Source organism: Nipponia nippon, unplaced genomic scaffold (genome assembly GCF_047370975.1).
Source record: "Nipponia nippon isolate SJK-2023a ecotype South Korea unplaced genomic scaffold, ASM4737097v1 scaffold_3, whole genome shotgun sequence".
In the NCBI taxonomy this organism is placed as follows: Eukaryota; Metazoa; Chordata; class Aves; order Pelecaniformes; family Threskiornithidae; genus Nipponia; species Nipponia nippon.
The window spans coordinates 73,361,949-73,387,315 of NW_028262347.1; the positions used below are offsets into that span (position 1 = coordinate 73,361,949).

Genomic DNA, 25,367 nt, shown 5'->3' on the forward strand with positions numbered 1-25,367 from the left:
CACCTGCCGTGGTTACCAGAGCCCAGTTTCCCCGTGGCTTACTGCCACGCGCGTTCCTCCTCTCCCCAGCAAGCCGCCCTTGTGAGCCAGGATGCCGTGATGTGACGGTGCTGCCTCGCCTGCCTGAAGCTGCCTGCGGGCTTGGGCGGCGTGAGTGTTGGCTAGGGTGGGAGAGCCTCTGCTTCCTCAGACCGCTGGCTCAGGTGAACGTTGACAAGGCAGTCACGCAGTGCCTTACCACCCCACTGCTCAGACCTGCGAGTACTTGCCACGGGTTTCAAGGCTCCTGTTCCAGCGAATGGTACCACCTCTGTCGAGCGGGCTCAGATGAACAGACGACATCTTTAGGGCGCTCGGAGCTCTCGCTGCCTGGAATGTGATCTGCAAATATACGGCAAGGTGGATGCTTTATCTTCCCCCGCCGAGTTTATTTGTGAAATAAATGTATTTTCTACTCAGCTAAGTACGGAACACACAAACTTTGGACAATGAAAGCCCAGGCGAGATGTCAGTTGAGAGCAGCTTTTTCACTTCAGCTTTCAGGTATTGCGGCAGAGCTGTGCTGGCGCGTCCCATCTGGCCTTCCGCAGGACCAGTGTGCGGTGCGCTCCCAGGAGAGGCTGGCAGGACAGCCCTGGCCAGGGCCTGTGGGGCGGCTGCTGTATCCAGACTGTGTGGTAGATGGTACTGGATGCCATTTTGGATGCGAGTCCTGTATCCCAGTGGGATTCTTAATAGACAACTATTACAGTCACTTAATGAAAACGTTCATGGGGACTGTGTGTCTTGGTCACTTTCTGCCCTCTCCTCATTTCCACTGTCGTGCAGATTGGTTCCAGGAAGGAATTTTTGCAGGTACTGGACTCCAATTTGACCTGCAGTAACGAGTGACAAAATTAATCTACTATTAAGTTGCAAATGGCGGTTTAAGCTGTTTTCAATCATAGCCAGCTCCCTGACTGGATGTTTAGTTATGCAAGATGCACTTTAATAATAGCGATGTGTGCGTACAGGCTTGCTGCGGTCAAGTTCCTTCTGTTCTTAGTTGCTAGGCATAATTTAGTGCCTAGGTGATAAAGCCCAATAACTTAAGCTATTCTTTAATGTTTTCTCCGTATTCCATAGTGCCATCCGTGGACAGAGGTTGTTTCGTGCTGGCTTTTGGTTTTGTTCTAATTTTGTTCTAAGTTTGTATTCATCTGAATGTGTGTATGTGGGCATCCAAAATGAAACCGACCCGAAGTTACGTTTATAATGTTTGAACTTGCCTTACTGATCAGTGGCTGCTAAAATCCTAGAAGACAAAAAACCCCCTAATCTAGCGTTCAGCCCTGTGCGTGCCTAAGCGATGCCTGAAGTCAGCTGTAGCCGTGGCGTCTTTACCCCTCTGGCAGCACAGTTACTTGCTTCTGGAAAGACTGATGTTCATCAAAGGAAGTCAACAGCAGGTATCTATTTCTGCTTCACATACAGGTAAATATTCTCCCTGCTGAAATGGGAGGCAGAATTCTGTAGCTGAAGATTTTCTTCAGTCCAGAGAGATTCCCGAGGAAAGAGACCGTGACCCGTAGTGTAGGATGGCCGCAGTTCAGCTCGCAGGATGTGGCGTCCTGCATCCCAGGCTGGGTTAGGCGTGGAAAGAAAAGACTCGGTGGCACTTAATTAGACAATGCAGAAGGTGGGACTCGGCAAATAAAACAACGTTGATGCACTTTAAATAACTGATTTCAGAGGATGTTGGTTATATAACCATACGTACACTTACGTTTGGGAAAAGTAGGAATGGGAAAAAGCTCATACTAAGCCCTCCACTGCAAGAGAACTGAAGCTTTTAACGTACCCTGACACTTGCCTGTGCTGAAAAACATCTGCTGTTCTGAACTCTTCAAGCACCCCCTCAGGTCTATTTCAACATAAGAAAGAACGTTTTTATAGCGAGAGGCACCGGTCGCTGGTGCAGCCTCCGCAGGGCAGTGGCAGAGGCCCCAGCGCAGGAGGTTCTCAAGGCGCAACTGGCCAGGGTGCTGATGATCTCGCACAGGCTCCCTTTCCCACAAGAGGCTGGACCAGATCTTTCAAGGTCCCTTCCCAGCTGGGCTGCTCTGTGGTTCTGTGGTGCCTCCGTGTGGAACAGTGCTTTCCTCCTTGTTTGGGAAAGACAGACCATCACCTTCCTCAAGTCTGCTTACTGTATGAAAATGAGCCTTCCGTTATTATGAAGCTTTTCCTTTTATATAATTAGTCAAATGTAAATATTAAGATGGCACTAGTGTTCTAGCAACTTCTTGAAGTACATGTGAGAAAAGGGAGGTCACATGGTTCTAGGTTGAGATCAGGCTCAAAGGAGGTAGTAAGGGTAATCTCCTGGATACTGAACTTATCCCAACAGCCTTTTACAGTCCTGGAATTAGGGGCTCAATACACATCACCTGCCCGTGTAGAAGAAATCCAGAACCCTGAAGGGCAAGGAAAGGTCCACTCGCTCTTATTTGTACCTTTCATTCTTTTTACTAAACAGCGTAACCATGGCATCTGCATTTCTGAGATGAAGCACTGCCTCAAGGATAAGCCCAGCCGCTGTTGCTGCTCAGGAACTAAGAGTGCAGACAGAGCTGCTCTTCAGGCCGTTTCCCTCAGCCCAGCTGTTCTTGCTCCCAACACTGACAAACACAAGTGGAACTGAAAGCACCACGTCCTCAGTAGCAGCAAAAGGCCTTGTGGTTACTAAACGCTAGGATGTCAGTAGCAGCTCATGTTTTTCCAAACTCAACAAGGTAATGGCTCAAGCATTCTTTTTTATCGTCTCTCCCTTTGTACCTACTACACTAAGGTCCTCCCATGTTCAGTCTCAGGTCCTGACAGTGTTCAACTTTGAATATAATTTTTCTACCTTTCTAGAAAAAAAAAAGTATCAGTTTCAATCTAAATTAAAATTCTACCATAATTTCTGAATTATCAATCAGATTCCCACTACTTGTGAAACATTTTAAAAACTGTCTTCTGTTCTACTCTTACTTGGTAATCCTGAGTGATCTTCATCATCTTTCTTCTCTCAACTATTATAGTTTTGATTAAGCTTTCATCATTGAACCTGTGTATTTTGGAAATACACACTCAGTGTTCACCCGGACAGGTATTTAATTTTATTTAATATTCAGCTTTGTGGGATGAGGTAAGGTACACTTGCAGCAGTAAGCACTGGCTCCCTCTTACCTTGACAGAACCAAGACGTTGTGTGAAAGGAATCGTCGGTGCATCAGAAGAGACAGGCTGCTCTTTAAAATGGTGGAGACAGACTACTTCAGGCTGCAGGCAAGCAGTGACATTCTCCTGTAGTTGCTTTCTCTTCTCCGTTTCCACAAACAACAGGACCATGAGCAAATGGACAGGTGGAATAGCAAAGTTAGGAGACCCGCATTCAGAAACCTCCCAAAGATTGTTTAATGTAGCCCACATTTAGGGCTTAAAGTATGCAACTTCCAATGCAGTCACGTTCTAGTGCTTAGAGAGCAGAAGAGTATTTCTTAGGGCAACCAGATTCACTTCCAATTAGAAGACAGATCTGCAGTTGGAATATAAGCCAGTTCAACAGGGGAAGGAGGGGAAAAAAGAGAGACAAGCATTTCTTGAGTGGTGTTTTTTTCCTGTATTTCCCAAATGAAGTATAACGTGTACAGAGGGAAGAGCTGAGATCAAGAAAAGTTGTCTTGTTTTTAAACATAAATTTAGGTCCTTCTGAAAAGCACAGAAGTGGTGATTTTCTACTTGAATAACAAGCTAGAGATAGCCAGTTCTAAGAACAACAGACATTTTAAAGGGATAAATACATACAGTATTTCACAAAAATCTCTACAAGTCAGCAGTAGTGCAATGTTGTATCAATGCCCTGTTGAAAGTCTTCTCTGAAGTACACTCCAGTACCCAAATAAGCTGTAGTAGGTGTAAGCGTTGCAGAAGCAGGCCACATCTCTCTGCTCAAAACTGCAGTGATGGTGATGCCCATGTGAGCTGGAACAACCGCCCCGGCACGGCCGAGGCTTTGACCCACACACGGCCCCAGAGGAAGGGTGCTGCAGCAGCCCGGGTCCCCGGATGTCTGACGTCTCCCCCTGGGGCTGGCGACAGCAGCCTCGCTGGTGGGAGCTGTGCTCCGGTTGCAGTGGCGAGTTGCTGGGTGAAGGAGCTGCAGGAGGAGCTTAGCAGTCGCTGTAGCAGCCAGAAGGAGGAACAGGAGGTGACAGGGTCTTCACAGAGACTCTGCAGAGCTAAGGAGCACCCGAGTCCTGCCCTGCAAAGGAGGGAAAACCTTGAGACTACCCTCTCGGGAGCCATGGGTGGAGACTCCCACAGGAGGGAAAGCTGGAAACCTCTTACTTCCAGCAACACAAAAGGGCTCCTTTTCCACCTGCAGCTCTGCCGTTGCACAGCAGGTACAGTGCCCTGAGAAAGACGAGGATGACTACTCCACCAAGGGATGCATCAACGCCAGCTGAACCTGAGCCAAGTGTTCACACAACGAAGAAAAGGAAGACGAGAGTTACCAGAGAATCCCTCCTGTGGGGGGCAAAGGCCCTCATTGCCAACCTGACTTGGAGACATCAACAAGTTTGTTTCTTACTAGGTGCCCGGATCCCAGCTGTTGCTCAGTGACCGAGTGATTCAGGATTTTAACAGAGAAGTCAGGAAGACACAGTAGAACCACTACCCTGGAGCTCAGGAGAGCAGATTTCAGCTTGTTCTGGGATTTGCTTGTCAGGATCCCAGGGAGACTGCCCTGGGAGGCAAAGGGGCTCAAGAAGAACTGCTTGATATCCAAAACACAACCTCCTCAAAATAAAAATAGTCTATTCCTACGTGCAGAACGTCAAGGAGGGGTGGCAGAAGGCCAGCACGGGTGAACAGAGAGCTCCTCAGCCAGCTCAAACACAAGAAGTCTATTGATAACGGAAGAAGGTACACAGGACAAATAGAGACGTTGCCTGAGCACGCAGGGAGGGAGTTAGAAAAGTCAGTGCTCAGCTGGAGGTGGAACCAGCAAAGGATGCAAAAGGCAGTAGGAAGAGCTTCTGTAAGTACCTTAGCAGCAAAGGAAGGCTAAGGGAAGTATAGTCCCACTGGTCAGAGGGGTAGAGGAGCTAGTGACGCAGGACATGGAAAAGACTGAGGTACTCAACCCATTTTTTGCCTCATTTTCACTGGTAAGGTTTGCCCTCAGACCTCCCAGGTCCCTGAGCCTCCTAACAGTCTGTGGGAGTAAAGCAGCAGAGGAAGATGGAGTTACAGATCACTTACGCCAATTGGCCGTACACGAATCCACAGGACTGGATGGGCTGCCCTGAGGGGTGCTGAGGAAGCCAACTGAAGTCAGTGTGAGACGATCACTTCTCAAAGGACTTGGAGACTGGGGGAGGTTCCTGACGACAGGGGAAAAGGCAAGTATCTCGCCCATCTGCAAACAGGAGGGTCTAAGGGGTTACATGCCAGTCAGCTTCATCTCAGCCCCCAGAGAACTTAAGGAGCAAATACTCCCAGAAGACATTTTCAGACACATGGAGGTGACTGGGAACAGCCAGCTAGATCTACCAGAAGCAAAGCATACGTGATCAACCACACTGACTGAGATAACTGCCTGTGTGAATAAGGGGGTAGCAATGGATGTTGTATACCCTGACTTTAGCAAGGCTTTTGACATGATCTCCTATAACTTCCTTACAGCTAAAAATAACAGTGAGATACAGACCGGATAAATGTACGACAAGGTAGGTAGAAAGTTGTCTGGACCACCTGGTTCAAAGAATTGGGATCTATGGTACAAAATCCAACTGGTAGCCATGTACTGATGGCAACGCTCACAGATCAACACTGGGGCCAATATAATTTAGGGTCTTCACTAACAACCTGGATATGGGGATGGAGCGTGCTCCAGCCAGTCTGCAGATGATACCAAGGTTGGGAGAACTCTTGATGCACTGGAGAGCAGGGCTGCTATTCAGAGGGACCTAGACAGCCTGGACACGTGGGCTGACAGGGACCTCTAAGTTAAAGGCAAAAGCAAAGTCCTGCACCTGGGATGGAGTAACACGATGCAACAGCACAGGCTGGGGCCGGACTGGTTAGAAAGTAGCTTTGCAGGAAAGGACACAGGCTCCCAGTAGATAACAAGCTGAACACAAATCAGCAGTGTGCCTCTGCAGCACGGATGACAACTGCATAGTAGACAATATTAACAAGAAAGTAACCAGCAGCTGGGGGAAATGACTCTGGGTATTCAGCACTTGCGAGATTACAGCTAGAGCGCTGGGTTAAGTTTTGCACTTCCCAGTAAGAGAAACACACTGATGCACTGGATTGAGTCTAGCAGAGGGCTACCAAGCTGCCTAGGTACTCAGAGAGGAGAAGCAGGGGCTTAGAGAGGAGAAACAAGAGAACTGGATTTCTTCCAGATTAAGAAAGAAGAAAGCCAGGGGGAGGCAGAGTGATTGTTGTGATCTTGTTGTCTTCAACTACGTAATGGAAGAGCATAGCAGCAATGGGACCAGACTCTTCTCAGAAGAACACAGGGATAGGACAAGAGGCAACAGACAAGTTGCAACACAGGAGATAACAATTAGCTCCAAGAAATAGCCTTTTTTCTTTATTTGATCATGAAGGTGGTCAAATACTGGAACAGGTGCTGAGAGGGGTTGTGGAATCTCCATCCTTGGGGACGGTCAAAACTTAACTGGACAGAGCCCTGAGCACCCTGTTCCAACTGGACCCGCTTTGAGCAGGAGGTTGGACTAGATGATCTCTGGAAGTCCCTTCCAGCCTGCATGATTTTGCAATAGTGTTACTATACACTACACTTCCAAAAGAGTTAAAAAGGCAACACAGTAATTATTTACATTTTGTAGTCATTGCTGCATCATAAGATATGCACCAGTTATTTTGCTATGAAGCATTCTTCCCTTGACTACTAGGCTTTTTCTAGAATTGAGAGTTTTAAAGATACTTGTTTCCCTGTTGGGTTTTTTTTTTTAATTAAAAAAATGCACAAAAAATACCATTACTATAACACAAACTGAACTTACACACTGCATTGTCCACGGAGAAGCAAACATGATTAGATCCTAAATGTAGTCTGTGAAACTCAGTCAAGAACTACTGGTTGGTCATCTCCACCTGCCTGAAGCTTAAGCTTCTTTGCTTTTAAGTTAGAACCACAGTTAGGCCGTTTATGTTCCTTTGAATTCTTCACTGCTGAATCTTGGACAGTCTTTGAAATAGTCTGAGCATTTTCTCTGCTTCCTTTCAAATTCGAAGATTGAGATGGTTTGTCCTGTAAGTTATAAACAATTCTATTAAAATTCTAACATTGTTTTCCTTCTTTTTCAGTGTTCCCACACAAGAGAGAAGATAATGAGAACTATTTTAAATCCCGTTGATTGCATTACTATGAAAAAATATATTGAGCAGATACCAAACTATTAAAATAAACCATAATGGAAAAGATACCTATATAGCAAGTCAGTACAGATATAAATACCTTGTAAACACTTTTCTTGTTTGTTATCCCTTGTATAGTGATGACATGTGCCTCATTTTTCAGCAGACTTGCTTTTGGTCCTATCTTCAGGTAGGATATTGTAGCAAATGCCGTGAAGCTGAAGTCTTCCCTGCATAAATTAAACCAGTCTTATAAGAGAAGGTTGGAGACAAAGACAGGCTAGACCATGCAGGGGAAAAATGGGACACATTAACCCTGCTGACGGATGTTCAAAATAGCAGCTTGATTCGGCTTTATCTATTCAGGTGGACAGTCATTTAGTTTAGAGCAAGTCTGGCCAACACTTAACATAGTTCAGTTTGTGGACCTTTACACACACACACACACACACACAGAGGTGTCAATCTGTTGGAATACATGGAGGAAAATGAGGATAAAAAGATGTAGTAAGACATCTGCTCACCCTCTTAAGAGTGTAAAAAGTCAGTTGTACAAACAGATGCCCAAAAAAATTTAAGACAAAAATAAAGGGATTAAATATTTGATTGGTACATATTCTTGGAACTTCTAAAACTATATGAAAAGACAAACCGCATACCACACAGGCAGCCAGGTTACACGAGAAGCACTGTTCTTATTTTCACTATGCTTTCTTAAAATTTCTGACTACCACTTTCCACATTAGCCAGCCTGTCCTGACTTAGACTTCATCTGGACAACCCCATTTGCTTTGCTTAGCCATGGAATGTAAATGAGACTCCGTATACACAATGGACTTCTCCAAAATGAAGCCTGCTGCAGATTTAAAGGTTAAACCTGAATACAGAAGACCTCAGCTTTTTAAAATTGCAAGAGATGCAGCATTTCAAATGTTCCTCCAACTTTAGGTTTAACATTTTGAAGTAGAAATATAGTAATCTTTTGAGGTTTTTTGAAATACATTAAATGCCTATGAAGTAGAGGCTAAAAATGAGACTACAGAACGTATCCATTAATATTATACAGAATTAACAGGAGAGTAAAGAAAAATGACTACTAAATGTTAAAAAAAAGTAGTAGTCATATTACGTACTTCAGATACTGCTGCAGCAGTAAATGGGCAATAATTCTCTCCAGTTCCTCTCGAGGATGCTTTGGCGGAGTAACTTCAGCCACCCTGAATTTTGACACACCTTTCCCAGACCACGCATCGATTAATTTCAGTGGGGTGAGTTTCTCACTCATGTTTTCAGCTTGCTCAAGTATCTTGATTAGATCCCTGCAGTATCCTGTTATATCCATTTTCTCACATGCTACAAATAAAAGTGAAGTAATATTTAAATAGCAAGTTATTTATAGTTATTTAGATAGTATCCATATATACACTAGGTGTATACATATATATATGCACTTTTATATGTACATCTATAAATATATAAACGTATAACAAATAAAGCCATAACTTTCCCTCAGTCAAATTAGGATGTATTTGTACTCAAACTTACGTTTATCTTTCTACTTCATTATTAGAACTCCAATCGTGCAAACATTTTTACATATATTTAACATTACAAACCACACAAATTATTTCAAAGAAGCATTTACAAGGCCTAAAATTTGTAAGGTAGCTACTATGTCACTCCGCAGCTGGATTCCTTTTCCTCACCCATAATAGTCATTATGGAAAGAATAGAAAGCAAAGAGGAATTGAAGAATATAAGCGAGACTTTTCTTCTCTCAAGACACGGACAAAATGGGACAGGAAAAAAGTATTAATTTCATTATACAAATTAGCTTCATCATGACTAATTATTCCGAGCACTAACACATCCATGTAGTGCATAATGATCATGCTCAGATCATCACATAGAACTACCCCAACTGCCTCCTCCAACACTAAGAATTAAGTACTGAAAAACTAGTACTACTGCTACGTTTCCTCAGACCTTGCTTATATATCAAAAGGCCCTGGGGGTAAACCAGCAGTAAACAAGATATATTTCAACTATACTTCATCACATGGCTCCTGTAAGTCTTGGGTACAAGCAAGCTCCATACTCTTCTCAACCTCTGATCCCAGTATAAATTTGAACTAAGCCCCATTTCCAACTAGAAGATAACAAGAAATCGTTACTTGCATGATTTTGCAAAACAGTTCCATTATATGGCTATAACTAATTGTATAAAGAAAAAAAAGTGGTTTGTTTTGCCTACTTCACCCCCCAGAAAATGTACAGGGAAATAAAGTCTAGTATAAGAACAGCTTTGAATACAGAGCTGTTCCTAAATTTTTCAAGTGCTGATCACTACATTATCCAAATGCTTCACAACAGATATGAGGGAGATGATGCTATTTCCACACTTTACAAGAATTCACCTGTTACTCAAAGAAATTTAAGTGGCCTTGCATGTCCAAGACCAAACTTTTCTCAGCACTCTTTTCAGAGCTTTCTAGCTTCGTATGGGATTTCCTATGTCTAAACCAGAGCTCTCACGCAGCAAGTGCAGCCACAGATACTTTGTGCATCTTCAGAGACTTACGGCTTTCTGCACGGATACCAAAAATGACAGTTAAAGCAGCCAATGATCACCCATGAAAGTGTAGCTACCCAACACTGCCCAGGATGTTCGTAGGCAAAGCAGCAAAAGAACTTATGTCCCAGAACGGCGTTCTGCTGAAACCACCCTCCTTTACCATGCAGCAGGTCTTGTTTCTGCTTGTCTCCCAAATTCCCTCTAGGTCTGGCCCATATGCCTTCCCTCTTATGATCCCAACTTTCTTCCAAAGGAAGAGCACACACTAGACAGACATCATGCTATTAGGGCTAACACAACGCAAAATCCTGAATTAGTGTGCTCAGTTGTTCTGCACAAGTGTCATGCACAGTCCTGACACAGGTAGGTCTCATGAGCATGCAGCACTGAAATCCTCAGAGATTTTACCAGGCAAGTTGTAAAAGGACATGTGCAAACTGTGCCTTCTCAGAGCCTAAGTGTGAACAGCTTGGCTTGCAGAGAACAAGAGGGCCCTTCTCAAAATAAAGCTTTCACACCCCAAAAAAAAATCCTGAAACAAAACCCAACACATACCAGAATCTTTTTAAAATAGGTAAGCCAATCCCCCCCTTGCCCCAGCTTCACTTTTTTTGGGAACAGGTGAAAGGCTGAGCCTGAAAGATACTGTAGAGTTTGGCCTCAGGCAAAAAGCCAAACCAGGATGTATCCTGCTAAACACCCTGAATTTGGCAACACTAAGCCACCAAAAACTGATGTTCATAACAAAAGTTGAACCTTGGAAACAGGCAGTATTATGAGCACACTTTACAGAAGTTGCTTGTAGTTTCTCTAAACTACGTATTTCTTTAAGCCAACCTTCTCCACGTTCCCTGTCCTTGATTATAAAAACAATTTACTTACAGTTCTCTCTACAGCAGTTATCACACATTCTGTTGCAGTTTGCAGAATCCCATACTTCATCAAAATGATGGGCTATGAGGACCCGGCGACACCTGAAAGAACGGAGAGCAAAGAGGGACTAGAGAACATAAACGTATACACCTGTGTCATAAATCATGAAAGTGGCAAAAAGAAGGTCCCCTGGGTCAGCTCATATCTCAAAACCAGCAGGAAGCATTCTCTCAAGAAAAATCAGAAAACAAACACTGCAACACAGTGTTCCCTGTCAGTTACACTAATAGGAGTAACTAGAAGCTTTCAGTGATACTAAACACTGCTGTAGGAACAGTTTGGTTAAAGCAGAAAAGTAAGTATAATCTGCAATTCCAGTAGAATGAAAAATCATAAGAACAGGAACTAATTCTCAGACTGAGGCCAACAAAAGCTATGCCAAATGCACGAGTTGTCCACAACATAGATACAAGTGCTTTCCATGAAGTATTCAACACAGCTCAGTGCAGCACATGAATCAAAAACACATGCAGATTCCTGTATGGCCACGAAACACTGGTGCCTTCGAGTAAAAAACAAAGCATTCCAGTATTTGCTCTGAATGGGATTTGAAATCCCAACACTGCTTGTTGACAGATATTTTATCTCAACATAACTGCTTCCAGAACTATCCTGAAGCTTGCAAGCAACACACCAACATTCAGTTATGTGTGAGAGTACGCACACTGAGCAGCCAAACCACAAACTCCAATCTCGAGACTCTGTTACAATGGTAGTGCTTCTATAGTGTGGTGGGGTCTTTTTTGTTGTTCGTTTTGTGGTTTTTTTTGTTCAGTGCTTTTTTTTAAAATACCCTCTAAAAAAAACTAAGCAAGTTAGCCTAATTATTTAAAAACTAAGCAACCAAGCCACCACAGTAACTTACTTGTTCATATTCTGGCAGTAAGACACCATGTCATACAGCTTCTCTTGCCCTACATTTTCCATCACTACCATTGAGCTGATTCTGAATATATCTCCAAAACCATAATACAAAATGCAGTCAGCTTTTTGGTCATCTCTACCTGCAATGCATTAAAAACCAAACCAAAACAAAACAAATTAGACTTTAGAAAAGATTTACTTTAAGTATAGTATTTTCTGGTACAAATTCCACTCTTATCCGCATGGGCTTCTGCAGCCTGTATATAGAGAGTGCATGACTGTAACAGAATATCAAGCATAGCATATTAGCCAATAGAACATAGCATGATACAAACCAGAAACAAGATGGATTTAGAACAGTCTTCTCAACTACAGAATCAAGCAAACTGAAAATACTACAGAATGAAGATTTTTACTCTTTAACAACTGAAATAAAATATTAATGCCATACAGAAAGTCAGTGAAATCACCATTTTTTCATCCTAACACCGCTTGGAAAATCCTAGCCAAATACATCTTGAAGCTTAATTCTTATTCGATTAAAAGACATCGCGAGCTTCAAATACCTTATTAGGTATTAATGGTAATAAGCAAAGAGAGAATTAGGTATGATTTAACACAATATTTCATTTAAAACCAACTGTGTCTTCTATAGCTGAACTTGGATCATCTCTTCCTTCCCGTTGCCCACCCCTCCCAGTGACGTGCTGATGGGTGCCCTCCTGATGTTAACAAGATTTGGAGAGCAGAAAAGGTCAAAACACCTAAACTTTTAAAAATTTTAACATATAACAACAGAAAGGAACTACTTCATTTGGATGGGCAGCCAAGGGGAAAAAGGAAGGTTTCATAAGTTAAGTAGTACATTCAGGCAAATGAGTAGCAGCGCTTAATTAATCCCCCCCCCGAATCTCATTTGAATCAAGTTATGAAAAAGAAACACACAAAAGCTTGCTCTAATCACCTCAAGTTGATAAACATTGTGAAACAACTATTTCAGCACCTATACGGCCCTTGCCTCTCTCGCGTAAGCAGATGCAAACTCCCACAAACTTTGATGACTGTTGTATTTCTTTGGCCAGCATTAAGGCCAATTTCTATCATACAGGCATAGTTAAAATCTCAGCCAATTGCCCCCCAGGGTCCTTAAAAAGCTTTCCTCCACACAGATTTGAATACATCTTTGAAAAAGTAATAATACACAAGGTCAAAAAAAACCAAACCAAAACAAACCACCACAAAAACCTTTTTTTTAGCTGTAACATCTATTTAGTGCTGCTATACATGGATCAATCCTTGAAATTCCCTGCTCCAGACTCCCCATCTTACTTGTATTTCTGTGTCCACTGAAATTCATACAGAGAGAAGACATCACCTAGAGACAATCTGAGTAAATCATGCATCTCAGTTGCTATGCAAAGAAAAAAAAAAAATCTCCTTTCTGTAACATATGTTTGATCAATGTCACGTTATGACATTATTCTGGTAAGCCACAGATATCACAAAAAACAAGTAATTAAAAAAAAAATCCTAAGTAAAGGGCTAGGTACTTAGTTATTCTTTGCTACACTGCAGTAGAGAGGCCTGAGATCATGAATGTAGTTTATATTTGCTTTAAAGCCTCTTTACAGAGGCAGAGTGGCATTAAACACTTTGGAACTGTCTCAAAGACAAGACACTTTGCACAAATGGCTGAAATCAAAGTACAATTTTATTGCTTTAAGGGATGTAAATGGCTACTTTGCAAAAGCCATTTCCTACAATACCTGCACGTCCACTCTCCTGGTAGTAGTTCTCCATGGATTTGCTCATAGAATGATGAATTACAAACCTCACATCAGGTTTATCAATTCCCATGCCAAAAGCAACAGTCGCCACTACAACCTGAAATAAGATTAAGAAACTATGAAGGTACCAAACCACAATTTGTTTAAATGAGCCATAAGTCTATGAAAAGTATCTACTTAACCTGGATTTGATTTGCTGCCCATCCTTTATGAACTTTGGTCTTATATTTAGCATCCATGTTTGCATGGTAAGTCCCTGCCTTGATTCCCAGTTTCTGCAGACTCACAGTAACTTGCTCAGAATCCTTCTGAGAAAAACAGTAAACGATTCCTGCACAAAAGTGAAAGATGACTTATTGTAATGTCTTAAAAAAAAAAACAATCCCCAATTCTTAAAAACAATTTTGAAAGTTTTATTAACCTAAAAATAAATAAATAAAATGTAGTAAATTATCTTTGTGCCTATTCAGTCTGCAGTACTGGTAGCCATGAATGGAACTTCAATTATCACCTTTGACTTGTAGGCTAGAGAGAAAATATGGGTGCCAATCCACATAATCATGGAAGTATTCTATTAATGTTCAAGGAGGGCAATGGTTATTAATGCTTATGTAAAGGAGTGCTGTTCCTTATGACATCTATAACATCTCATCTGAGGTTTCAGATAAATCTGCTTTTTGTCATTAGTCAGTCTGGGCTAAATCAAGGATTACACACAAAGCCGTGTAATTTCTGATCATCTTAGCACAGTTTGTACTCGAGGAGCTGCTCATCACAGCCACAGAGTTCCAAAGCAGAGACAGGGACAGACTGCTGCTCCAGAAAATTGGGTTCTGTTGCCTTTGTAATATGCCTCTCCTCTTTATTTGCACTACATAATTTATGGACCACACAAAGTTCAACTTTTACAGTTCTACTTTCATCACAAAAACGCAATTCACCCCGCCACACACCCATTCTGGGCATTGAATAATACATTAATCTTATAACCAAATATGAAAAAGAAGTGTTAAAGATAGTAAGTATCCTGACACATAGATACTAAATGACATACACATGATTTAAGAACATATAGATAACCTTTTATGAGCCTTGTTTTTACAATCTTAAAAATGGCCGTTATTCTTGTTATAACACTATTGTTATAGAATTGTTATAACATTGTTTTATATACATCAACATTATATTTCAATACTTCAGAAGATAAAAGTAAACTGTAAAGATATTTAAACACTAAAAAGTAAAAAGAGTAATTATTCAAGGTACGGATCTTATTAAATTTCATTTCTTTTAATGCTGGATGTTTAATGTATGGTGAAGGTCGAATTTCTCTACATGTTTCAGGATCACTTGAAAACATTCCTGTAATGCTTAAGATTATAAAAAAAATAACATGCTTTTTTTTTTTTTTAACACTTTTTACCTGAGAGTCCTTTGTATCTTCCATTAATGATCTTAACAATGTCCTCAATGAAATCTTCATTATTTGAAGGCTTATGCCGAACCTCAAAAATATAATATACACATGCCAGAGAGTTCTTCAAGTGGGCACACAGTCTGTCAAACAATCCTATTATTCTACTTCTTCCAGGACAATAAACACAACTATTCTACCATTTAACCAAAATTATTATATTCTCTCTGTGTACAGTCAGATTACATCTCAAAAGTCCATAGGAGAAAAAAAAAAAAGAAAAAAAAAACAAACAACAAGCAAACACACAACCAAAATCGCAAGTTTTCCCATGAAGAACAATAAAAGAACCTGTGGCCAAACTGAAAATACAGTACAACACAAGAATTCACAACATTTCGTAATCATATGACATATTTTCCAACAGGCTGTAGCAGTCTGAGCCTGCTACCTCCCTCTCCCCTGTACACAGTCCTATCTGCTAAGCCTTGCTCACAAAGACAGAGCAGCCCAAGTTCCCCTGCAGATGACAGCAAGTTCAACAAAATGAAGTCATGAAAGAACACCACCATTCAGTTACAAAGCTATTTATTATTAAAACATATAATTGAAAATCAATTCTAAAATTCATCAACTGTAACTTACAGAAGATAACGTGACTGCGATGCAGTCAAACAAACAGGTAATAAGACATACCTCATAGTAAAGATTGGGCCGGTTGAAAGAAGCGGTAAAGGTAATGCACTTCTGAACATGCAAAATTTTCTGAGCGTCCTTTAAAACATGATTTGTAGCAGTTGCTGTCAATCCAATCAAGGGAGCATTGGGAAACTGTCTTTTCAAGATACCAAGAGACTTGTAGTCTAAGCAAGAAAACAAAAAGGAGAAAGAAAAAGATTTCTCATACCGTAGATCCAAAGTTAAAAAAGATACTCATGCAGATAGCATTCAATGGGGTAATACTGCAAGAAATGTTATTACTGATCAGTTTCCCACAGAATTAATTTATACATCCAAATAAAGTAATAAGCACGTTGCACTTATCAAAACAGATGCTTGCTCTTCTAATTGAATTTTACAGAAGCAGCCACAATTCAGAAGGCAAAATATATTGAAATAGAAGTTTTTAAAAAGTTAAAAAAATATAAGCGGCATCGCATTAACCAACTTTCAGGTTATTTTGCAGGTCTGTTTTTACAAACAGCTTTTCAGTAAACACAGCTTCACTACTAAACAAGCAATGTGGTATTTGGATACATAGACCAGACTGTACTAAGGAAAGATTTTCAAGGCTCAGTGCTGACAATCACTTGCTGCCTTAGAACAGAAATGCAGCCAGAGGTACATATCCTCATTCCACGTTGCCTGTTTAACTGGCATGGCTCTTTGCTCAGACACCACTTTTTAACAAAACTGCAAAGGTTGACTTTACAGTTACTATTGCTTCAAATCCGGTTTTCTTTCACAGGCAAAGAAACACTAAAGAGTAAGTAAGAGTCTTCTACAACTGACAAGATAGGAAACAGACTGAAGCACACTTTCTTCCCTGCAAGACAAGGGCATTTGTTTCAACGAGCTTTAGAAGCGATTAAAATATATCTCATGAATTTACAAAACGCTCTACCTCTGTCACCCAGAGTGTTAGGGAGCAGTGTACAGAATGACACTTTTTCATGTAGCAGTAGATTAAAGATGTCCATATTAAAGATGGCAGCCAAAAACTTTCATTTTATTAAGCTCCAATTAAAGTAAATTTAATTAGGAGTTTTTCAGAATACTGACAGCAAAATCTACATTGAAATCACCCCCATTTGCATAAACTTAGCTCCTGGACAAGGATACAGTCATTTCTGAATTAAATTTAGAGTCCTTGAGCTAACACAGGTACTTGCCATACACTAAGTATTTACTTAACACATGAAGAAAGCACCTGGCTTTATTTCAGGCCTAACTCATTATTTATTGATGCCTGATTTCTAATGAGCATACCAGGCCTGAAGTCATGGCCCCATTGACTACAGCAATGGACCTCATCCACAGCAATGCGAGCAAGACACCCTGCTTGATAAGCTTTCTCTAGCTTCGACATGAACATTTTGCTTTTTGCAATCTTCTCCGGGGTCACATAAATGAGCTTCAGTTGCGAATTTCTGTTTAGCATTTCGGTATGAACCCACTTCACGTGTTCCTGTTCAAAACAAAAAGAGAAATCAGGGGCTAACAAACTAGAACACACTGAAGCTGCTTAGTGCTAAGATTCTTAAGAGGTTATTAACAATACATAAGGGGTAACTAACAGAGACTGATAAACTGTTACACAGTATTTACCACTACTATGTGTCTTTGCAGAAGATCATTATGTATAAAATGTTAATTTTAATACTTTGAAAATCTGTCACAGAACTTTGAAAAACCAAACTATTGAATATTTGTCTTTGCTTCATCATGTGGTATCAGTATTTTCCCAATAAACTATAATGTACCAAACATGCCTGTGGTATTACAAGTGTAAAATAATTTCTTACACACTTGAATAGTCTTTATTACCGAGCTTTCAAAGTGCTCTACCTCAAAGCAGGCTCCAAGTTTGATACACTGCATCAAGCCACTAACCTATCAAATCCAGTGTCATGTGCAAGTTAATGACCACGGCTTCCTGGTAGTCAGGAAAATATATTTCACCGTAAAAAGCAACTGACTAATAACAGCCTGGGAAACAAGTAGCTTCTTGGCCTCTGGATCAAACAGCTTACCATCCTAAAGTAAGATAAATAATTATATGTAAAAGCCTGCACGGCTCAACATGTTACTAGTGGACAAAAATCGACTACTGCAATCTTATTTTAACTGAGTAAAAATCTACAACACACACCAGCCAAATGTACTTCACATCCTGTAAATAGCCCCATTAAATCTCTTTATTCCATGAAAGGTGTTGGTTTACATGTGTTCTTGTCATTAAAATAAGAAAGCAAGATACTTATTCACATTATCCATGTCACAGCACATAGCTGGCAATATACTGTTGACAGAATGGCATTAGCTGATAAAACTGTGCCATTCATTCAGTATTCATAAATAACATACAGAGAGGCAAGATGCTGGCACATACAGAACAAAACCCATGAAGACTTGGCAGTTAAACATACCTTGCTGCTTGAGGCATTTAATAAAGTTGCAGAAATACCAAGCTGTTCCAAAACCATGAGCTGATCTTCCATAAGTGATATCAAAGGACATATCACAAGTGTGAAACCTGTAACCATCAAACATTGCGCAAACCGAACAGTTCAGATGTCACAAATATCTCTTTCTAATACTTTTTAGTAATGCACCAGCCCTGTTCTGAAGGAACTGCCAAAGGGGAGCTTAAGCTTCATACATAGTATCAGATTCCCCTCCTAGGTAGCTGATAAATGAGTGCTAGGTCACATAGGGATACTTCTGACCAACAACTGCCTGTGACATGCACCTTCTCTTAGAATCTAGACCACAAACAACTGAGCTGCAACAGAGCATAAGAACTAATATACAAAACAAAGAAAGCTGGATTCACATCTGTGTCGTGAGGTGCTAATTTACCACATAACTAAGCAATGCTAGGTATTGGTAAATTTGGTCTTTGGAAATAAAACTTCCATGCAATTGGATAGCTTATTTGTAAAAAAAAAAAAAAAAAAAAAAAAAAAAAGCTTAAAAACTAAAACTGGATACTTGTTTTTAAAAAACAACATGCAAAGTCTCTCCCAAATAATCTGAAGCTAAAACTTTAGAATGGAACAAATAACAGATATCCATACTTTAATAAATTTATAGTCTGTATATTGAATTAAAAAAGAAAGGAAAAAAAATAGTGACAAACTTTTAAAAAGTTCTTTCAGTGTTTAATAACATAACATATTGAGAGGAACTAGATAAATTATTTAAATCTAAATCACACCTAAAGGGCACACCTATTTTAAAGCTGCTATTGCTCCTTCAGAGAAAATAAAGTAAGAGAGCAAAGCAAATATTTCTAGTACATCTTCCTCTCATGTCTTTGCTCTTTTTTCCCCATACCATGATATTAGACACCAGTATAATGTTCATTCTCCAAATAACTATAAAAGGGAGAAAATAAATCCAGTTGTTCATATATGACCTTTTCTTCGCTTACATACCATCAGAACAGACAGCTGGTAACTGATAGCAAAGGCTCTTTCCACCACCTGTAGGCATGACAAGAAATATATCCTTTCCCGCCATTGCAGCATTTACTGTTTCGAGTTGCAAGGACCTAAACTTCTGGAGTTTAAACTTGCTCTGCAGTGCAGTTTTTATCTTCTCATACCATGGAAAATCTGTTAAGGGAAAAAAATCAAACACGTGTCATAACCAAGTTTGTTAAAATATAAGAAGGAAGGGCAATTTACATATACAATAACTAAATCTGGAAGCAATACAATTTTAGATCTGGTAAAGCGTTCAAAGATTCAATAATGGCACACAAAAAGCTACACACAACCTGAGTCTGTATAAACTAATTTCTAAGGTGGACCTTTGAAAACCCTATGAAATGCAAACACAATCCACCTCCAGACTAAAGACTCTCATTGCACATAAACGTGAACTGCTGCTAAAAACTCACAAGCAGATAAAGAACTTCAAAGTGCTAATGATCAAATTAACTGATTAGTCCAAAATTAAATGGAAATGAGAAGCCCACCCTGAAAATAAATAAAACCAGACACTGAGCCCTACAACAGTCTCACTACTAAGTTGCCCAAATGCTTCCCTCATACAAATGCAATGATTACAAATAGTATAACGAAGGCAGGGCTACCGTTTTTCCCATATATTCCAGAGATAATTCATTTATTAAAAAACAAACAAACAAACAAACCAAAACGGGGGGAGGGGAGGTTTAATCTTCCCAAAAATAATCACTCCAACATGCTTATAATAGTTTTTTCTTTTCTTCAATAAAGAGCCAAAGACTGCATCATTTAAAGAGGTAATACTGTAAAAACTTAAATTTCAGATGCAACAGGAAGCATATTAACTATTTTCATGTTATTAAAATGAAGAAAAACTATGGGAACTCCAGAGTACACCGCATGCAATGCAAGAATTAACTTTGGGACTTGAGGTGACATTGCTTCCCAGTTTACAGAGATCACAGCCAAGATCTGAGGCTCTCTGAAACCAAGAAAGGCCTCCCACTGACTCCAGTGAGCTTTGTACTGGGACCAAATTTAGCTACTGTTCTTATTCAACACACACACAGCATCTGATTGCAAAGCTGCTAAGTTTTCAAAGCTTAGGAGGAGAGAATTAGGTACAAAGTCACCCAAAACAAATCAATTTGTTCAATAGCATCAATTTACAATTATAAAGTATTAATATTCTTACATATGCATAACACTTTTCTCAAACACAGACAAATACAATTAGACTACAAAATTAATTTCATTTCTAAAAAAGCCAAAAAAGAGAATACATACAATAGATACAGGCAGAAACTAACAACGCATTTCCAAATTGCAAGTGAAGTAAAAGAGGAGAGGAAAAAAATAAGAAAAAGATCTGAATTGAATTTGGCTAGGCATAACATGGTCAAGACCCACCAGCTATGGAGGACTTCGGTTAATGTTTAACTTGAAAGACAGCACTTCCAAAAGAACAGCAGCCCTCACACCACCACGGGGCACTTGCCACTCGGACTAACTCTACCATACTGACGTATTCTGTGTTACTTTTTGGCAGTCAGCATCCATCTAATTTGCATAATTTGGTAAGACGCAAATAACCCCTGGCAGATACAACCAATGTCCTACCCACTCAAGCAAGAAGAAACACAAAGACGGCAAGAGGTAACTTTGAGAGTGCAAGATTGTTATTATCAAATGCTGAAAAGATCCAGAGTAATTATTTTTAGAACCTAAACAAACAGGGAACATAAGTATTGCAATATATCCAGATTTACTCCGGGATTCTTATAGCAAACCAAATCAAGTTGTGACTTTGCAACAAGAAAAGAATAAAAGTAGTTATAACAGGCCACTCTTGTGACAATTCTGCCCAGAAGAACTCAGATTAGTATTTAGGAATGTCCAGGGAGTCAAGTACAAACATTACCCTGTGTAATTAAGATGGCAGGTCACCCAGTTGAACAACATGAAAGAGGACAATATCACTATTCAAACAAAACTCTGTATGAACACATTCTTCCCTAATGAATTAGTTTACTTCTATGTTAGAATATTTGAATTTGACTGCAAACCTTTTTTGTTCCATGCCTCGGCTGAGGTCTCGGTGTCTTTACTTCCACCTGCCTCCAAGTCTCCTGAGGACTCCTTTATCAGACTCTTTACCCTCATCTTCTTTTGAATGAGTTCCTGCTGTTTATCCACAAGCTCCTGAATCTGCATCTCCACTGCCTGCAGCTCATTTTCAATGGAAACCAGTACCTCCTCTAGCACTGACGGGAAAAGCAAGGTGAAGGCAGAATAGAGACTACAGTAAGAAGCTAATCCCAGTTTTAAAGGATATTGTACTTCATTTGTTGATTGAAAACAATCAAAATTAAACACAAACCAAAAGCATCTAGAGAACTAGACAGCCTGACAGGCCCACTGATAAGATTATAGCATCTAATATCATATATGCCATGTAAAAATACTTAGCAAAGCTTAACAACGTATTTCTTAAATTAGCAGGTCATATATACACAGGTACACTGTAAGTTGTCATCTCCGGTATGGTGTATGAGAGATACGCAACATTATCTTTGCCTGTGTTGATTAATAGAGAAAAAAAAAAAAAAATCACAATCCAGTTTCTCAAAAGCAGTGCCTCTCCAGAGAAACACTTGAAATTATTTTCTTTTCTACAGATGCATGGTAAGCAGTGAAAAGCATATTGCATCTGCCGTGATATTAAAGCTGCTGTGTTACAATGAAGACAATGAGCATTCCAGCCAATTCCAAGGTGAGCACATTAGAACATTTTTAATAGAAAGCATTTACATGTGAGAAGCAGCATTATTCTCAGCAAATAAAGGTCTTCTGAAGATGGAAATAGGGACATTAGCAAAAAGCTACATTTCATGCACCCAGATCTCCCTTCTATGTAGAACCAGAGGATCTGCTGAATGTCAAGGTTTGAACACAGAGGACAAAAGCTTTTGCAAACACAAGCCATTCTTCAGATCTAAAAAAGCTGAACCAAATACTCCCCAAAAACTTGGGTAATGTAAGTGTATCTTTGGTGGGAATTTGCCTCTTTACATCCTTACACACATCTGTGTGAATTATGGATTGTGTTCTAGAATCCAGTCCCCAGGGTTTAAAAGAATAATTAATACATATCACAGCATGCCAAGCGCGTATCAATACTTCAGAGCCAGGTCAGAAAAGTGTAAGAAGAAATGTCTTCCTCCCCCTGGCCCCTCAAAATAAGAGATTTCGGTCCTAGTGTAGCAGATATAATAATCTGCTTATGCAAGCAAAAATGTATGATACGGAAAAAGATATCCTCATTACAAATGGCACAAAATGGGGACGTAGGTCTTCCTAAATGTCCACTGTTACTCAGCAGGAAAGAGTTGAAAGTATCTTAAAATATGAAGCACATTTTCAAAATATTGAAAACCAAGTAATTTCCTTGACAAACCTGCTTTTGTTTTAGTTTTTATCTAAGAAACAAAAAGTTATCCAGTAAAAGAACTTTTTCTTCAAATTTGAAGTATAATAACATAGACCCCACAAACTCTTTTCTGCATACATTAAATTCATATAAATGACAACCAATAACCTCACATTATTGTGCCTGTTAGCTAAAAGATAGCAAAATGAACATACTGAATACTAATTTTGGATTACCTGCAACAGCTGCCATCTTTGGAGATTAAAGAATGTTATCCTTAGGAGACCGTATTTAACCAAGCAACTGCCACTAAGAATAAAATAAAATAAATTAAAAAAAAGAAAAATTATTTCATGAGTAATCCTTCTAAACTTAGAACAAAGTTACTGCAAGAGATTCTTCATTAATATAGGAGGTGTTAATATAACAGTTTAAGTACTGGTTCATTTAATCTGCCTATATAAATATGCCCAAGTAGATGACAACACACTTTTTCCCATCTGCAAAATGGACAGATACCAATGCACAACCAATTCCTAAGGCTATAGCTCGCCAGCCTTCTAAATGAAACCAAATGAATTTTGACCAAGTCATAAATTTTCTGCGAGAGGCATGGTCTAATACAGACCAGTCATTCACCTACCTTCGACCTTTTTTTTTTTTTTTTTTTCATCTCTTCAAAGACTATTTTACAGAAAAGTCTGAACAATTTATATTGTGTCCCTTAGAAAAGTAGCCACCATAACACCTAGAGGATCTTCTAGGAGGAAGTAGAAAGGTAGTTTGGTTCAGAGAAGGGGGACTGGCTTTGACCAGATCACCAGTGAGATGAACTTAAAATTCTATTTATTGGCTAAGTTTCTGAACAACATTCTTTCTTTTATTATATGCTAATAATACAAAACTCAAGAAACTTGATAGTCTCTCACCCTTGTTGAATCTGAACTATTTATTATATACATGGGAGCCGAATCTGAGGGAAGGTGGACGGGAACAAATTCAGCGGCCCCTCACTATAAGCTGGTGCTAACATAACATATTTTACTGTGTTCCAATAAATGCGGGGAAAATATATGTAAAAAAGAATGTGTGACTAGAACACTGGCTTTGCCGAAAGAAGTTATAATTAAAAATAAGTTAAAGGCCCACACTTCATAGAGAAGTTGATTACTGTATAACTCAGCAGTGTCCAGGTCACCCACATAATTTACACAGTTCTGTCTTTATAACACCTGCCACGTCCACAAAAGTATTTAGAAATATTAGTCTCCCCAAAGTACACAGCAACTAGGGACATCCAGAAAAATCAGTAGCTATGGCACAGACGCGCTGTAAAAGCAATATGCTACTTCTACTTCTCCTGTAAACACAATCCTCACATATATCACTAGGCTGATCGGTCAGGAAACATAAGCCATTTTCTTATCCAAGGAGTGGAAAGAGAATGAAAATTACTTATGAAAGTTTCCCTATATGCTGCTAAAGCTCTACAAGTCTTTTATTTAGTTCCTGTCTCTAAAAGAAGTAGCTCAGCATACCTTATAACTGATTCTATACCACCACTGCCAACAAAGACCCCCAATTACCATTTGATTCCTCAAAAATGCAGCTCCTAAGAAACTGAATAACGACAAACTCATATCTGATAAACCACAGTGGACAAAAGGCAAGTGGAAGCATCTTGCCCATCAGGCAGTTTTAGCCCACAGTAAAAACAGCTGAACTCCTGTGAATTCATCCCATTACAGCCTTTTCTAAGTAGCCCACTAGCGGGGGAAAAAAGAGGCCTCTAAGCACACGCAGGCTGGCCGTGCCTAAAACAGGTTAGTAACCAGCACCACTTTCCACCCTGCACACATTTAAATCAGAGTCCCAGCACTGGGGGCTTTCTTACCCCACCTTCTATCCAGCCTCTGCATCAAAGCTCTTCAGTCCCTACTCTAAGAGGTGAGTGATGCTAACAGAGCATTATCAAACAAAAAGCCCTTAAAATTAGGGAATAAAACCAACAACAATTGCACAAGCGTGGTGTATCATCTTAACAGTAGTAAAAATCTCTCATCCAGCCATAAAACCCTGAGAAGCCACCTTAAAAACACTCATTAGGAAAAAAAAAAAAAAACAAAAAACAACAAAAAAACCAAACCGACAGCAGCGGGATGTGTTTACACCGGCCGTTTCAGCACCTGTCACCTGCAAGGCGAACACCAGCCGCAGGCACGAAACGGAGGGAGCGCCCGCCTCCCCCAGGCGGCCCCACGCCTCCAGCGGCCCGTGACGGAGCCGTCACGAGCAGGCAGGGAAGCCACCTGCTCGGCGGGCCGGAAAGCGGAGCGGGGGCAGGCAGCGCCGCGGAGGAGGAGCGGGAGGGAGGCTGCTGGGGCCCCACAGGCGCAGGAGCCCGCGGAGGAGCCCAAGGCCGCGGCCCCCACCGCGCCTCATCACCCCCTTCTCCCGCACGACGGTTACAGCCCTGGCGCGCGCCGCCGCCCCCCTTACCCCCCCCCCCCGCCCCAACGGTTAGTGCCGGGGCGCGCGCTCCCGCGCGCCGGCACCGCGACTGCTCCCCACTCCCACCTGGACCGGCCGGCTCTCAGGCCCCGCCCCCACCCGCTGCCGCCTCTTCCGCTGCCGGCTTCCCTCAGCCAATCGTCAAGAGAGAGCGAGCGCGAGGGTGACCACGTGCATCCCCTCTTCCCCAATCAGCAGCGGCGCCGCGAGGCTCCCTTCTGCTTTAATGAAA

The 25,367-nt window shown here is 40.6% G+C and overlaps 1 protein-coding gene across 9 annotated transcripts in view; it reads right to left on the reverse strand.

Moving 5' to 3' along the window:
- Positions 1 to 25,231, reverse strand: part of RECQL (RecQ like helicase) — a 29,110-nt gene extending 3,879 nt beyond the window's left edge. Inside the window, exons 1-16 of one of the 9 annotated variants that reach the window (XR_015706397.1) lie at positions 25,202 to 25,231; positions 22,861 to 22,933; positions 21,261 to 21,458; positions 19,159 to 19,338; positions 18,148 to 18,254; positions 16,988 to 17,186; positions 15,695 to 15,861; positions 15,008 to 15,089; positions 13,767 to 13,915; positions 13,564 to 13,681; positions 11,799 to 11,937; positions 10,883 to 10,974; positions 8,559 to 8,778; positions 7,526 to 7,655; positions 7,071 to 7,318; positions 108 to 3,345 (exon numbers count right to left, since the gene is read on the reverse strand). Coding sequence is in view for 2 of the 9 variants with exons in the window: in XM_087765008.1 (XP_087621134.1) it covers positions 7,130 to 7,318; positions 7,526 to 7,655; positions 8,559 to 8,778; positions 10,883 to 10,974; positions 11,799 to 11,937; positions 13,564 to 13,681; positions 13,767 to 13,915; positions 15,008 to 15,089; positions 15,695 to 15,861; positions 16,988 to 17,186; positions 18,148 to 18,254; positions 19,159 to 19,338; positions 21,261 to 21,458; positions 22,861 to 22,876 (1,986 nt within the window). In the remaining 7 variants the exon portion in view is untranslated. Of the gene's footprint in view, positions 1 to 16; positions 7,319 to 7,525; positions 7,656 to 8,558; positions 8,779 to 10,882; positions 10,975 to 11,798; positions 11,938 to 13,563; positions 13,682 to 13,766; positions 13,916 to 15,007; positions 15,090 to 15,694; positions 15,862 to 16,987; positions 17,187 to 18,147; positions 18,255 to 19,158; positions 19,339 to 21,260; positions 21,459 to 22,860; positions 22,934 to 24,210; positions 24,622 to 24,817; positions 25,069 to 25,201 lie in introns of those variants that run through there. The other 8 variants (XR_015706392.1, XR_015706394.1, XR_015706395.1 and 5 more) reach the window with 8 other exon arrangements.
- Positions 25,232 to 25,367: the final 136 nt, after the last annotated feature.